At 40.9% G+C, this 14,462-nt stretch overlaps 3 protein-coding genes across 3 annotated transcripts; all 3 read left to right on the top strand.

The window, feature by feature from the left end:
• The first annotated feature begins 183 nt into the window (after positions 1-183).
• On the top strand, positions 184-1,928 carry lamtor2 (late endosomal/lysosomal adaptor, MAPK and MTOR activator 2). The gene is made up of 4 exons (XM_067237933.1): positions 184-368; positions 663-825; positions 1,062-1,151; positions 1,347-1,928. Exons 1-4 carry the CDS (start codon positions 301-303, stop codon positions 1,401-1,403), a joined length of 378 nt encoding a protein of 125 aa, XP_067094034.1. The 5' UTR covers positions 184-300; the 3' UTR covers positions 1,404-1,928.
• Positions 1,929-2,087: 159 nt separating this feature from the next.
• On the top strand, positions 2,088-6,820 carry LOC136943810 (ras-related protein Rab-25-like). Its single transcript, XM_067237272.1, has 5 exons — positions 2,088-2,357; positions 4,468-4,663; positions 5,508-5,701; positions 5,919-5,999; positions 6,470-6,820. The coding sequence occupies exons 1-5, from the start codon at positions 2,309-2,311 to the stop codon at positions 6,586-6,588; spliced, it is 639 nt and encodes a 212-aa protein (XP_067093373.1). The 5' UTR covers positions 2,088-2,308; the 3' UTR covers positions 6,589-6,820.
• Positions 6,821-7,407: 587 nt separating this feature from the next.
• Positions 7,408-14,257, top strand: rab11al (RAB11a, member RAS oncogene family, like). The gene is made up of 5 exons (XM_067237156.1): positions 7,408-7,762; positions 9,888-10,083; positions 10,257-10,450; positions 12,551-12,631; positions 13,786-14,257. Exons 1-5 carry the CDS (start codon positions 7,723-7,725, stop codon positions 13,923-13,925), a joined length of 651 nt encoding a protein of 216 aa, XP_067093257.1. The 5' UTR covers positions 7,408-7,722; the 3' UTR covers positions 13,926-14,257.
• Positions 14,258-14,462: the final 205 nt, after the last annotated feature.

Here is a 14,462-nt window from a genome sequence, read left to right as displayed (position 1 = left end):
CATTGCGTGACTGTAAATAAAGTAATACAAACATGCCATTCGTATCCACAAACCCTAGGTATTTAAAAAGATTTGTCTGGATTCTACAGAGCCTTCACACCACTCGGCTCGGCACTGTGGTATTTGACTACTTCCGGCTTACGGTACGTTTTTCCCAGGATACATTGCGGCGTTTATAAGGAAGTCCCAAAGAGTCAGCTGATTTTGAACGTGGATTTGGAGAAGGTGGATGTTTGTTGAAAATACCCTTAATTTACTACAATAGTTAGATTTCCAAGCCAATTTTGAGATATAGCAGTTATGTTGAGACCAAAAGCGTTAACGCAAGTTCTCAGCCAGGCGAACACGGGCGGAGTACAAAGCACACTGTAAGTAAAGTAGTATTTTCAACATGGATACATCAGACAATAACAAATCTAAAGCTAAAGTTTGTTAAAGTTTACAAGGCAAATGTTGTCGTGTTGCAAGTGTTACGTAATGTTAGGACAATGTTCGCAGCACTAACGTACGTAGTCATAGTTCTGTGTTTCATGTAACCAAATAAATCTATTAGATTTACCTGCATTTTTAAAAGGCGTACAGATGCACACCTAAAACATGGCCACAGTGTTTTGTGGTGACCTAAAGGCCTCTCTCGACTAATCTTGCTGTTGACTCCCCAGATTACTAAATAATGAAGGGTCCCTGCTGGCTTACTCCGGTTATGGGGACACAGACGCTCGAGTGACAGCCGCCATTGCAAACAGCATATGGGCAGCCTATGACAAGAATGGACATCAAGCCTTCAATGAAGACAAACTCAAATTCATTCTGATGGATTGTATGGTTAGATGACTTTGTAAACGCAATGGGATTACTGTCTCACATTATGAACTGCATTAATTGTTTATGCATTAATTGTCTATTAACTGTATATTATCTTTCGTATAAACTGAAATCTTTGTCTACCTGGTCTGGTTCTACAGTTCGGACAAGACGGCATTACATGAATTAACCACAATCTATTAAAATTCCATATTTCAAATAAATCTATGCTGACTTTTAATGTTCTATCTTTCTAGGAAGGAAGAGTGGCCATAACACGAGTAGCCAACTTGCTGCTCTGCATGTATGCCAAAGAGACTGTGGGGTTCGGCATGCTGAAAGCCAAGGTAAAATAAATCTTACATTTTGGAAAACTACACAGTTGTATTTGTGTTGACCCACTGGTGACATGAGTCTCAGACTGATTAGTAAAAAAGAATGTACCCACTTACCTTTTAGTTTGAGTGGGACAATGCAAATATACCAAACAAGCATATTGATGTCTTTACACATGTTTTATTTTGTGTATGTTTTTGTTTTAGGCTGAGGCCCTTGTGCTTTACCTGGAGGAACCATTAACCCAAGTTGCAGCATCCTAGGGGAGAATTTGTTTGCGACACCACTGGTAGATTTATTTTGAAAAAACTATTTGATCCAGCTAAGAGAATTTTGGAGCTATTGTTGCATAATATTTGTACACTTTGCCTGTTCTCCTTGAACCATCAGTGTGAATATGTGTTGGGGAACTGTTTGTTTATATGCTGAATATTGTATTTTTGACTCAATGCTCCAATAGGCCTAAATGCAAGCTTCATACACATGTATGAAATATTTTGGCTGTGACTGCTTTCATAAGCATGGTTGTGTGCCAGGAAACACTGCTCTACTGTTGATACATTAACTTTGGTAGATATATCTTAACTTTGTATGCTAGCTAAAATCGTAATTTTGGTGTCCATTATCCCTAATGCATGTCCTATTGAAAGAGGGTTACAGTATTGGTAATGATTAGTTATGTGATAAAGGATTGTGTATATTTAAATTTCATCTCAAAACTATCAAATTATATCATGAATATTGTATGCATTTTGGTTTTGCTGTTGAGTAAAAACAAAAACAAGTGTGCAGTTGTGGTACTGTCTGCAGTGATTTCAACTGTCCAGTAGATGGCACTGTCTCTCACTGGGCTACACCTGCCATAACATTTACCTGTTTAACCTGCCCCCACCTGCCCAAACCCAACCCCCATCTGAACTACTTTGCTACACAGAGCAAGCTCAGTTCCTTGTTCAAATAAGCTAACTTTCTATTCAAGGGAGCGAGGGAGAGTGACAACCTAGCAACTGGCACTGGCGTGTGAAATTTATTTTAGTCATTTATTTACTTTTAAACCTAAATATTTGGATTAGGTGTGCGCCGCTTTTGTCGTGCATCCTGTTCCCCTCCCTAAACTTTGAATGCTTGAGTTGGACACGAGACTCAACGTTGTGTGGTGGCACCATTGATGGGCCATAGAATGAAGTCAAACGAGGCTTACAACTTTGTATTTAAAGGTAAGCTTTTAGTTTTTTATTCCAATATCACATTACAAATATATCTCCTGTAAAAAATATTTCAGTGTTGCATTGTATTCTAATTGATCCTAGATAGTTTTATTGGGAATTTTAAGTAGCGTATGTGCAACTTGTGAATGTTTGCTCCCCGTGTCAATAGTGCCACCAACACCATAGGCTGCTAATGGTTTGCAAGTACCTTGAACGGCTTATATATATTTATCCACACACAAAAACAGTATACTTGATTATATCACTCATTCATTCTATAACTGGAGAGGCATGTGGAATATAACACTACACCACTGACACACTACAGGCTCAGCTATAGCTCCAAAAGGAATGAAGGTAAAGGAATGTGATGAAAGGAGTTTAAATGACAGATGACCGTATGAAGGGTTTTCCATTTATTGTTTCCAGGTACCACCTGCAACCAGATGTGCATTAGAATGCATAAGCTTACAAATACATATTACAAATAATATACAGTCAATCCCATTAGCTATGATTGGCTGATATTGAGAGGAGAAACCTAGTAGCTGTAAGCACTCTGCTTAAGGTCACAAAGAAAGAAAAAATAGATGTAACTTCTCTCAGTTTACTAATCAGGCCACAGGAGTGCTGGAAGTTTCCTCTCCCCTTTGTCATGGAAACCAAGGGAAATGTTTGAATAAGAAGTTACTGAGTAAAGGCGAAGAGGAAAAATAAGGATTCCTTTAGCCAATCTGGTAAAACTAAACAGCAGAACAATGATCTGCCAGTGGAGTAAACAATTACCCTAAACAAACCAGCTTAACAGCTTGTCAACTTTACTTTCAGCTGCCAGTTGCTGCCTCAGGAATGTAACCTTGTGCTTCAACATGTAATAGTTGAAAGATGACCATTGTGCAAATGTAGGGCTAAAATGCCGCATATCTTGTAGTCCGTATGTCTGGTCTTTAACGCCATTGTGACATGATCTCCATTGAGACAATAGCATGTTCAGTAAATACAGTATTATAAATTATTTGGGCTCTGTATTATGACAGCCAATTGCATTATGACAATCAGTCCTAATGGTGCCTTGCCGTGCTGTACGTTGAAGGTGTGGTACAATTGAGGTCACATTTTCTTATTCTTGTGTATTTTCAGTCAGTCATGTGTTAAATCTTGAAACACAAACATGAGTCACTAAATAAATGCAGGAGATCTGCTCAGTTCCTTTGTACTCCTGTTTGAAAGGTACACTGGTTAATCAAAGATAACAGGAAGTAATTGCATAACCTGCACCACCTGATTTATAAGGCCTTCCTATTTTGGGGGAATGTAACTGATTACAGGAGGGCACATAAGTTTACTTGTCAAAGTTAACAGTATGAAGTTGGACAAGAATGGTTAGTATTACTGGGCCATTGGACTGAGTCTCAAACCACCTGAAATTACACAAACTTACATTTATAATGAATTGCATGAGTATTTAAAGGATGTCTCTCAAAACTTAAATTACTCTCCATTATTTGAACATAACGTATTCTAAAACCATTTATTTGGATGTGATGGTGTCTAAATACAGAACCACATTGTCGGGGACATCTAATAGTGGTAATTGAAATAATGAGTCACAGCAACAGACAGCTAAGACTAAAAGGTTTATGTGAAGGTTGGTGAAATAGAGTGGGTGTCTAAGGACACACCTAGACTAACTTTAGGCAATACTAATACTAAGCAACACTGAAGGTGGGGAGACATTCAGGGTGTGCCAAATTTTAGAAGTTGCTTTGTCCATAGCAAGACAAGGGTGTGGAATTGTAATGTTAAATACATGGTAATGTCAATAGTAGGTACAAGTTTCAATGGATTTATTGTAAATTCCATGTATTCTGAAATGTACCTTAATATAATTCTTGAACTATTACATTCTAGCTGATAATAAAAAAGCTAAGTGCTGTATATTTGGGATGAACCACACCTGGGAAACAGTTTATATAAATCACACTTAAAGGAATGAGTGTGTGAAAAATGATTATCACACAAGGTTATTATCTACAGTTAAACAATGACAGTGATGCATGTTATGGCAATGACGTTTTTGAGGTACTCATGTTTTCTTCTTCCTATCTATCCTCTCAAGTGGTTCTGATTGGAGAGTCTGGCGTAGGCAAGAGTAACCTGCTTTCCCGTTTCGCCAAGAACGAGTTTAACCATGACAGTCGTACCACAATTGGGGTAGAGTTCAGTACACGTACAGTCCAGCTGAACGGTCTCACCATCAAGGCCCAGATATGGGATACAGCAGGCCTGGAGCGTTACAGAGCCATCACTTCTGCGTGAGTATATCCACCACTGGCTTACGAAGTTCCCGATATATATTTTTTAAAGCCACCATAAGATAGGATCACACTTTAAGTACAAGGGAGCTCTGCTCTACAGTAAATATTAGATTATTGTAACTCCCTCCTTTATGGCCTCCGTCACAAATCCCTCCATAAACTTCAACTGGTCCAGAATTCAGCTGGCCGCATCATAAATCGCACCCCCTCTATCCACCACATCACTCCTGTCCTTCAACAGCTCCACTGGCTCCGGGTCCAGTTTTGCATACAATTCAAGATCCTCCTGTTTACATTCAAGGCCATCCACAACCTCACCCCCCCATATTTGTCTGATCTCCTCCAGGGTCCCACTACCTCCCGCTCCCTCAGATCCTCTTCCTCCATTCACCTGTCTGTCCCCTCTGCCCGTCTCACCACCATGGGGAATAGAGCATTCAGCCGCTCTGCTCCCCGTCTCTGGAACTCATTACCACCCCAAATTAGAAATATCGATTCATTCATCACAACTCAAAACATATCTCTTTAATACTGCTTATTCCACTTAATGGCATTTGCACTGCTTCTTTCTGTTGTTTTTAATGTTGTTGTATTCTTTATTTTTCTTCTGCTTTTAATGTTTTTTTGTACCTCTGTACAGTGTCCTTGAGTGTCGAGAAAGGCGCCTTGGAAAATAAAATGTATTATTATTTTATTTTTTATTGGTAACAGGGATTATTGAAAATAGTTTCAGAGCAGTAGAGCCTTATTCTTACCAATTTGTTTTCATTCTGCAGTAAATTATATAAATACTGGACTAAATACTAAAAATATGCCTCCCCTCCCATGCTTTTCCTACCAGCTATTACAGAGGTGCAGTTGGGGCACTTTTGGTCTATGACGTTACCAAGCACCTGACCTATGAGAGCGTGGAGCGCTGGCTAAAGGAGCTGTACGACCATGCGGACCCCCACATTGTAGTCATGCTAGTTGGCAACAAGTCTGACCTGGTGTCAGAGCGTTCAGTGCCCACAGAGGAAGCCAAGGACTTTGCAGGTACTAATCATCATGTCATATGATAAACAATGCATGTCACTGCAGTAAACAAAACACACCAATCATAGATTAATGATTTAAAGATTATTTCCTTTTGAAATAGATTTTCCAGTGGCTTTCACAATTTTATTTTGGATTAACAACTAATGGGAGACCTTATACACCGTAACATTTTCTATGTATTGGAACTAGTATTAACACATTTCTAACTCTATAGAGAAGAAAGGCCTGCTATTCCTCGAGACTTCAGCCTTGGAGTCTACAAATGTTGAGGCCGCTTTCAATGACGTTCTTTCAGGTAATTTATTACATATTCACTAACTTCTTTTCAAATGCTTCAAAATAGTATACTTTTAGTAGTACTAACAAGTAACATGCCAATTACAGTAAACCTATCCCAGGGGGTTCATATTGCATGATGAGTAAAATAATTATGGTCCCGGATGATGGAGCAAATGTGCAGAGGTAAGAAGATAGGTCTTATAGTAACTGCTATCCGTGGTGTACAAGCACAACAATTATAAATTCAGTCAAATTTACTCACAATAAATACATGTGGCCCAATATCATGGTAGTTGACAATTTAGCAATAATCTGCAAGCTGAAATGAGAAGAAACGTGTTCTGACATGAATTTACATTGCCAAACACTGGTTGTGTCACTAGTTCAGTTGTGTCAGTAGCTTTTTGTGCTGCAACCATTTTGATTACATGTCTGAGAAGTTTGTAGAGTAATCACTAATCAGTTTATCTTTTCCCCTTCCCTCAGAAATCCACAGGAAAGTAAGCAGTAAAAAGGTCATTCAGGGGTCCATCAGTGCTGTGTCTTTGGCCGGCCATGTTCCTTCCAACCCAGAAGAGAATAAACCATGCTGTAAAAACATCTAACAGATTAAACACCCAATAAGGGGGCCAGTTATAGCTGAAAAGTTATCTTCTCTTTAGGTTACAGGAAACTGTTTCACCCTGTTCTACAGTGCTAAGACAGTATTTGACTGTTATTATCACTCTGATGATTGATGTATTATGTGCTCTTAAAAGATGGTTGGTATTTGAGAAATAAAGAAATAAAATATGTATCTACCTGGAATCCTGGATGGATGTCCATACTTTTGGGTAACACTGGTTGTCTTATTTAATAAACTTTTAAGTGTTATAAGGTAAAGTTGGTGGGTCAAGTGATATATCATTGGCAAACTTGAAATGATTGTGAAAGTCACCTGTTAAATAAAGAAAATGTTCCCATGAGTATGAATTTGTTTTCTGAGTGTTCTAAATCTTGAGACTGTAACAACACCTGCTTATACAGTCAAATTATAGGCCTACCAAAATGAGTGTAAAATAGGTTATTTTATAAGACCACTCATTTAAAACACAATTTAACCTTCGTTTGAAGCCATCTCTTCTTTTTGTCAAACACATAAGCGAAAGAAAACCGGGCCAATAGGCCTCCATTATGTTGTTGCGCCGCACCTGCTTCGATAAGGTCATTTTACTGTTCCATGGATTCAGTAAACCTGAGGCTCAACAAACTACCTGCTGCAAAGAGACTAAAGACGTCACCAAGAAGCGATGAACAGGCTCGATGGAAGGAAATCATGACTGACAGCAAAGTAGACGAATCACACATGAGTTAGTGACAGGTGTCTTGCGTCCATTGACCAGTCTAAGCAGAGCAAGAGGCGGTCCTAGGCACTCGACGTTACGTCGTTCGGAAATGGCAAATGCCAGAACGTAGTCAGAAAGAGACGAAACTTTTCGGAAGATAGTTTAGTTTTCCTTGATAAATTATGATTCATAAAGAAGGACTGATGTTAGAAATATCTATGATTTAAGCTATATTGTCACATCAGTTGCCGAATATAATAGGCTTCCTGTTTCTCAGTTGTAGCCTAATTGGTTGTTCGTTTCAGGGAAGCAGCGATCTGTCGCAAGATAAATGACCAAGAAGTTGTTTGTTGAACAGAGAAACGAGATCGGGAGGAATTTGAACATTTGCGTTGATAGAAACAAACTGAAAAGATGACGAACAGAGAAGACGAATATGACTATCTTTTCAAAGGTAAGCTACGTAGACTATGAACTAACATAGCATTACCATTTTTGACCATGTAATCGTGTTGACCTTACTATGTCGACTTAATTTCGTGTTGTTGCTACGTACAGCTCAAAGTCAGTTGAACAATTTTACGACGAGAATGTCGCAAACGCTTAATGTTGTTCAACGAAGTAATTTATTTTTGTTACTGACATTAACGACATCCGACAAATATTTGACGGCATATACCTTGTATAAATTTCATTGGAGGATTGGCGGCATTAATTTGTGCGGATGATATTGATCTAAATTATTATAGCCTACAATAGGCCTACTGATTTGTACGTTGCGACAGTTCTAACATCCGAGTACACGACGAATGGCATTAAGTGGCATCTGTTGTGCAGGCATCATCTTACAGGCCAATGATGCAATCATCGAGGGAGGCAGTTGGACTATTGGCCAACAAAGTGTCATATACTGTAGACTACAAGGATAATGACACATCAAAATACTTAAAGTTGCTTCATCACATAGGCTACTTGATAGATAATGAACCAAAATACAATCCCCTCTGTGTGGTCACTCACTTGTAGCCTTGTAGTAACCTAAACTTTTACTGTTGGATACAAAAACCAGTGCCCATTTTGAAACCTTATGTTATTTGAGGAAATGGGTTAGGCCTCCATCAAACAGCGGAACTCTGACACTGTCATGATGAGCCACATTTAGGAGACAAGTAACCGTCAAATAATATTTGAGAGAAATCATCCTGTCTGTCTTCTCTCGCGTTCTGTCCTGAACAATGGTAAATGATTTGCACAGGGTCTTTTGTTCACACTAAACAAGCATGTGTCGTCAAACTGGAAAGACCTGCATGAAGAGACAGACTGTGACGTGTCGGTCACCGATGCAGAGAAAAGATTTACCGTGTCACATTGAGATAAAATGCCATGGCTTGGGCGTAATGGCAAAAGTTGATCTGAAATTAGTGCAACATGTCAAGAACATGCTCGGCCAAAGGGACAAAAATAAAGAGCTATACTTCTTATCTGCCACATTACCAGAGACATCTGGAGTCTCTGACTTGCTGTTTTCTTGTTCTGTGAATCGTTTTAATTGCTAATTTACTGCACCCCTCACGGTTAGAATGAGTCAGTCAGGTGAGTGGTTGAATCACTATCGACTGCTCCCAAACAGACTGCTAGGGTAAGTGTTGCATGGCCAGTTGACCAAGTTCCTCATTGAAGTCCTACCCATCCCATTCATGTGCCCCAAACTGCTCTGGAACTTAGCCTCCTCTTGATGTGTCAGCTACAAGTATGATTTTATCTTGACACATGCATGTGTTTTACCTGGACTTGATTTGTACATGGGTTGTAGTTTGTCTTGCAGCCTAAATAGGACCTTGAGCATTGGGTGTGTAATCAGTGGTTATCATGTTTATCGTTATGGTGATTTAAATGCATCTGATGATGTTTTTTTAATGCTATTGTTCCACAGCAAACAAGTACAGAAAGGAAGAACTTCTTGGTTATCTTTTGTTATAAGATCCAATCTGTGGGAAATGTAGTTCCTGGTTTACTTTTTGTTTTTCCACTTCCAAAAAACTCTTTCTAGTATTTCAAATTTAAACAGACGCTGCTAGTGTCCAATACTTCCTTATACAGATTCTCTCATGTTGAGTCAGCCCAGTCATTTGGTTGACATCAACATTACTTGACAAGTTTCTACCTGCCTGTCTTGCACAAGTGTATTCCTTCATGTTGGTGTGTCACTGGATAAACACTGTTTGGTCAAGTAGAGTGGATGATTAGTCAACAACCTTCAACAATTAACAACCAACTCTTATTTCCTCAAATTGTGTGGTTGTGAGCTGGGGCATAAGCTTTATATACTGAGGATGCGGCCGTTAATGACTTTCTAAATAAAAAGTATGTGGAATGTATTCCTATGCCCCAGGCTCAGTTTTTTTTGCGGTGGTGTACAATGAAGAATTGAATATATGAAAGCCTAAGTTACGACCATAAAGTAAATCGGAAAGGTTGGGACCAACATTTTGAATAAAGTTCCACTATTATCGTTGCATAGAATATCATCTTCTTCTTTGTGACTCGACTTATGCTTACTTTGTGTCTCTGTTCTCCAGTGGTGCTCATCGGTGACTCAGGTGTAGGGAAGAGTAACCTGCTGTCCCGATTCACCCGGAACGAGTTCAACCTGGAGAGCAAGAGCACCATCGGGGTGGAGTTTGCCACGCGCAGCATCCAGGTGGAGAGCAAGACCGTCAAGGCCCAGATCTGGGACACGGCCGGCCAGGAGCGCTACAGAGCCATCACCTCCGCGTGAGCACACTCGCATAGATTAAACCCAATGACCGACAAAGGGTTATAGAAGCTGGATTTTAATATCCAAAACGACCTCTAATGACCTGACTGGAGGTCTAAGCCTCCTGTCCCCACAGGGTACTCTCTCATGTCCGTACTTCCTCTCTGTTTTGATCCTGTTTGTCATGTAGATACTACCGTGGGGCAGTCGGGGCTCTTCTGGTCTATGACATTGCCAAGCACCTGACGTATGAAAATGCTGAGCGCTGGCTGAAGGAGCTGCAGGACCACGCAGACAGCAACATTGTCATCATGTTAGTGGGGAACAAGAGCGACCTCCGCCACCTTCGGGCCGTACCGACGGATGAGGCCAAGGCATTTGCAGGTATGCGCTACTGGAGCACTCTGTGGCTTTTGTGTTCTGTCGATGACCCAGCCCTTGCTTGGTATTTTGGCGGACAATGTTTGGGGTTTTTAAACCATAAATGATCAAATTCATTGAATAAGAAGTTATTGGAATATGTTTTACACTGCTCTTTTCCGTTCTCATTTTCTCACCATGCTAGACGATTATGCCTAAACCGTAGCCTAGTAGTTTTGCATTTAGAAATTTACATTTACATTTATTTACATTTATTCATTTAGCAGACGCTTTTATCCAAAGCGACTTCCAAGAGAGAGCTTTACAAAGTGCATAGGTCACTGATCATAACAACAAGATAGCCAAAAAACATCGCGAGTAGCCAAAACATGAAGCACACATTGTGAACAACCAAAGTAAGTGCCAAAGGGAAGAACCATAAGAGCATGTAGTTAAACAAGTCACAACCAAACAACATGAACAGCTATAAGTGCAAGTGTACCTGTGGGAAAAAGCAAGCAACAGTAATAAAACAATATATCACAGCGAGAACCAAAAATTTTAATCAGTTACCACTAACCACAAGAGCAACAAGTCTCTAAGCAAGAGTCATTGTGATCCTTGAGGAAACTAACATCGGGTCAAGCGAACCGTTCCTAAGTACCGTTGTACTCCCGGAACAAGTGCGTCTTGAGCCTTTTCTTGAAGGTGGAGAGACAGTCAGTGTCTCTGATGGAGGTGGGGAGTTGATTCCACCACTGGGGGGCCAGACAGGAGAAGAGCTTGTGTTGGGACCGGGCGGTCTTGAGCGGTGGGACCACCAGGCGGTTGTCTGAAGAAGACCGTAGGTGGCGGGTGGGGGTGTAAGGCTGCAGGAGAGACTTGATGTAGACGGGTGCAGTCCCGTTCACTGCTCGGAAGGTCAATACCAGGGTCTTGAATCTGATACGGGCCATGATAGGTAGCCAGTGGAGAGAGATGAGGAGCGGGGTAACATGGGAGCGTCTGGGTAGATTGTAGACCAGGCGGGCCGCCGCGTTCTGAATCCTCTGAAGAGGGCGGGTTGCACATGCTGGGAGACCAGCGAGCAGAGAGTTGCAATAGTCCAACTTGGAGAGGACGAGTGCTTGGACTAGCAGCTGGGTGGAGTGCTCAGACAGGTATCTCCTGATCTTCCGGATGTGGCTTATGCTGAGTAGCAAACTTGGAAGTGTAGTGTAGATTTAGTTTTAGGACTAGTTGGACCACAACACCAATACAGCATGATCATAATCGTATTTAAAATCGTTTTTTCTCCTGACTCCTGTGTTTCAGAGAGAATCTAGTCTTGTGGATGTAAGACTAGGCCCTTGTTCTCAGCACAGAACCAAGCAACATGTATATACTTTGTTATAACCTTGGGGGGGGGTCTTTGATATATCTTTTATATAAGGCTTCTATCTCAGTCACTGACTGACATGACGTGGTTGTGAAAGCCATAGCAACCCCCTCGACACCACTGTAGATCAGCTGTCTCAACTGCTACAGAAGTAATCACAGCCACAACGCTGGCTTATCGGTTGGGATGGGATCAGTGTGCAGACTTCACATCAGTCCTAAAATCTTACTCTGTGTTAGTGAGTTAAAACTGTTGTAACAGTTACAACTGTTCTTGTTGATAGTTTCGAATGAAGTAAATTTGCGTGAGATGGTTAATTGTAAAAGGGCTGATGCTTGTATGTCCAGCATTGACAAGTGTCTTGGCTCATTTTTACATACTGGCAATAGCTTTGCTTAACACGTTTGCTTTTGATATTGAGCCCCACATGACCCTTGTTTTTCTGATCGTTTTAATTGGTTGAATTAACGTCCCGCTGAGACATGACTGTCGTCCCATATAACAAGCCAGCAAACTGTGGTTCAGTGTACAGTGCACTCTATGTAAACAGGCATTATCTTACGAATAAATCATAGTGATTAGTTACAGTCAGGAGGAGACAATGACATTGTGGCGTGCAACAGCCACCAGAGTAAGGTACTCAAGTATAGTCACCTATTTGTTATGAAGTGGTTAGAAATGACACACAACAGTCATAATACGGCAAAATAATCGGACATATTCTAACACTTGTGTGCATTTCACAGAGAAACATGGGCTGTCGTTCCTAGAAACCTCAGCGCTAGACTCTTCTAATGTGGAACTGGCTTTTCAGACCATCCTCACAGGTATAGTGTGCACCCTCATTACAACCATGCCACAACACTTTTGTTGCAGTGCAGTGCACAAACCAAACCAACAAACTGCATGTTGGTGCCTATATCAGTTCATTTTGTGTTATTTAATGATTTCAGTTTAAAAGAGAATCAATGCTCCCAGAGAGGAAACTGTCTGTTCCTTTGAACACCAGTAATCCCTCAACCACCAGTAGATGGCGGCAAAATCCATTTTATCAGCCAGAAGCTATAATTACTGTTCAATAAAAAAAAAGAAGAAAAAAAATAAACCTAATAACTGGTCAATCTGGCATGGACAGAGCTTCCATCAAGTTGTGTATTGGCATTGGCATTTTCCATGCACTCAAAAATGTGCCCTGGATAGTTAATCTGTACTGGTGTAAATTACATAAGAATAACCTAGTAGCCTATAGCTCATTATCTGAGAAGGCGACATGCATTGGATGGACATTTCCTTAAGAGTTGTTAAATAGAGTCTTCTTCCAGACCATAGATTAACTTTTCAATTCATAGAAGTTGCCTGCCAGAGCCGTATCTCATTTAATCCAGTCCTGGGCTTGGCCAAATATCCTCAACTATCATTTGTACAATTATCTAATAAGCCCACGCCTTGTTTTTGGTGTTAATTTTAAATTCACTAAAAAGTCAAACCAGCCTAGCCCACTGAGTCAACGATACTGCTAATTTCTAATTAAGGGAATAGAACAGGGCAGGCGCTCAGACATCTAGGAATTGTGTTTGAGACCCTGTGACCTGCTAGACATGGTGAGTGCAGACAATGGTCCCAGTGGATGACCCAAAGTCAGTTCTGGTATGGTTATGTTGAAGGACTACAGGTAAGCTCACCATGTATTTCTAATTTGGGATCAGGAGGAGGGAGTGAGTATTGTTCTCTCTCTCTACACCTAGTCAGCAACCTGCATGAGTCAGTCCGTTGTCTGAGCTGTTGTTCCATTTCCAAACCGCATACCCATTCACAATACAGCTCATTTCCCCATGTTTATTTGTAAATGTATAAACAGAAAGAGGACTTGTAGGACTGGAGGCATTACAGTTCCATCAGCATACAGGTAGACAGTTCAGGTTCTTCCAGACTGGAGCTTTGCCAGAACTCCGTATCACATCTCTCACTCTCTCCTCCACAGCCATCTACAACATTGTGTCACAGAGGCAGATGTCAGGGCGCAGCGATGCAGATTTCTCACCCAGCTCCAACGTGGTGCCCATCACTGTGCAACCCACACAGAACGCCTCGAAACAGGGTGCGTGCTGCCAGAACAACTGAGGCCCTGCCACCACAGAAACAACACGGACAACACAGGCTAGGGACAAAGAGGTAGACAGGGGGAGCAGTAAGGTAGAGGAGGAGGGAGAAGATAGAACATTTGAAACCGGTATGGATGTTGTATTTACCCTCCAAAAGAACCAGAGACAAAGAAAGCAGGCAGAGGAAATGACCTGGAAGGCACAGACAGATAGACATAGAGGCTATAAAAGACGGCCGACTCAGACATGGACTACCAAGACTCTCCGACTTCTAGTTGTATTGTTTTAATGACCATAGAATGTTTTAGCCTCTTTAGCCTCTAATGGCTCTGCCTTTACTTGATCAGCTTTAAAAAAAGAAGAAAAAAAAAGAAAAAGGGATGGAGTTTAAGGTATCTTTTATTGGCGAGAGAGGGGAAGACAATTGACCCGAGATGGAATCGAACCCGGGCCGATGGTAAGCACTCTACATTGGGGCGCCCCTTGATCAGCTTTAAAGCTGAAGGACATGAACTGAATAGAATAAAATAAGAAAGTTTGCATATTACAAGAATCA

Source organism: Osmerus mordax, chromosome 6 (genome assembly GCF_038355195.1).
Source record: "Osmerus mordax isolate fOsmMor3 chromosome 6, fOsmMor3.pri, whole genome shotgun sequence".
NCBI classification, from domain to species: Eukaryota; Metazoa; Chordata; class Actinopteri; order Osmeriformes; family Osmeridae; genus Osmerus; species Osmerus mordax.
The sequence above is the reverse complement of the archived record's forward strand: the minus strand, read 5'-3'. Positions and strand labels throughout refer to the sequence as shown.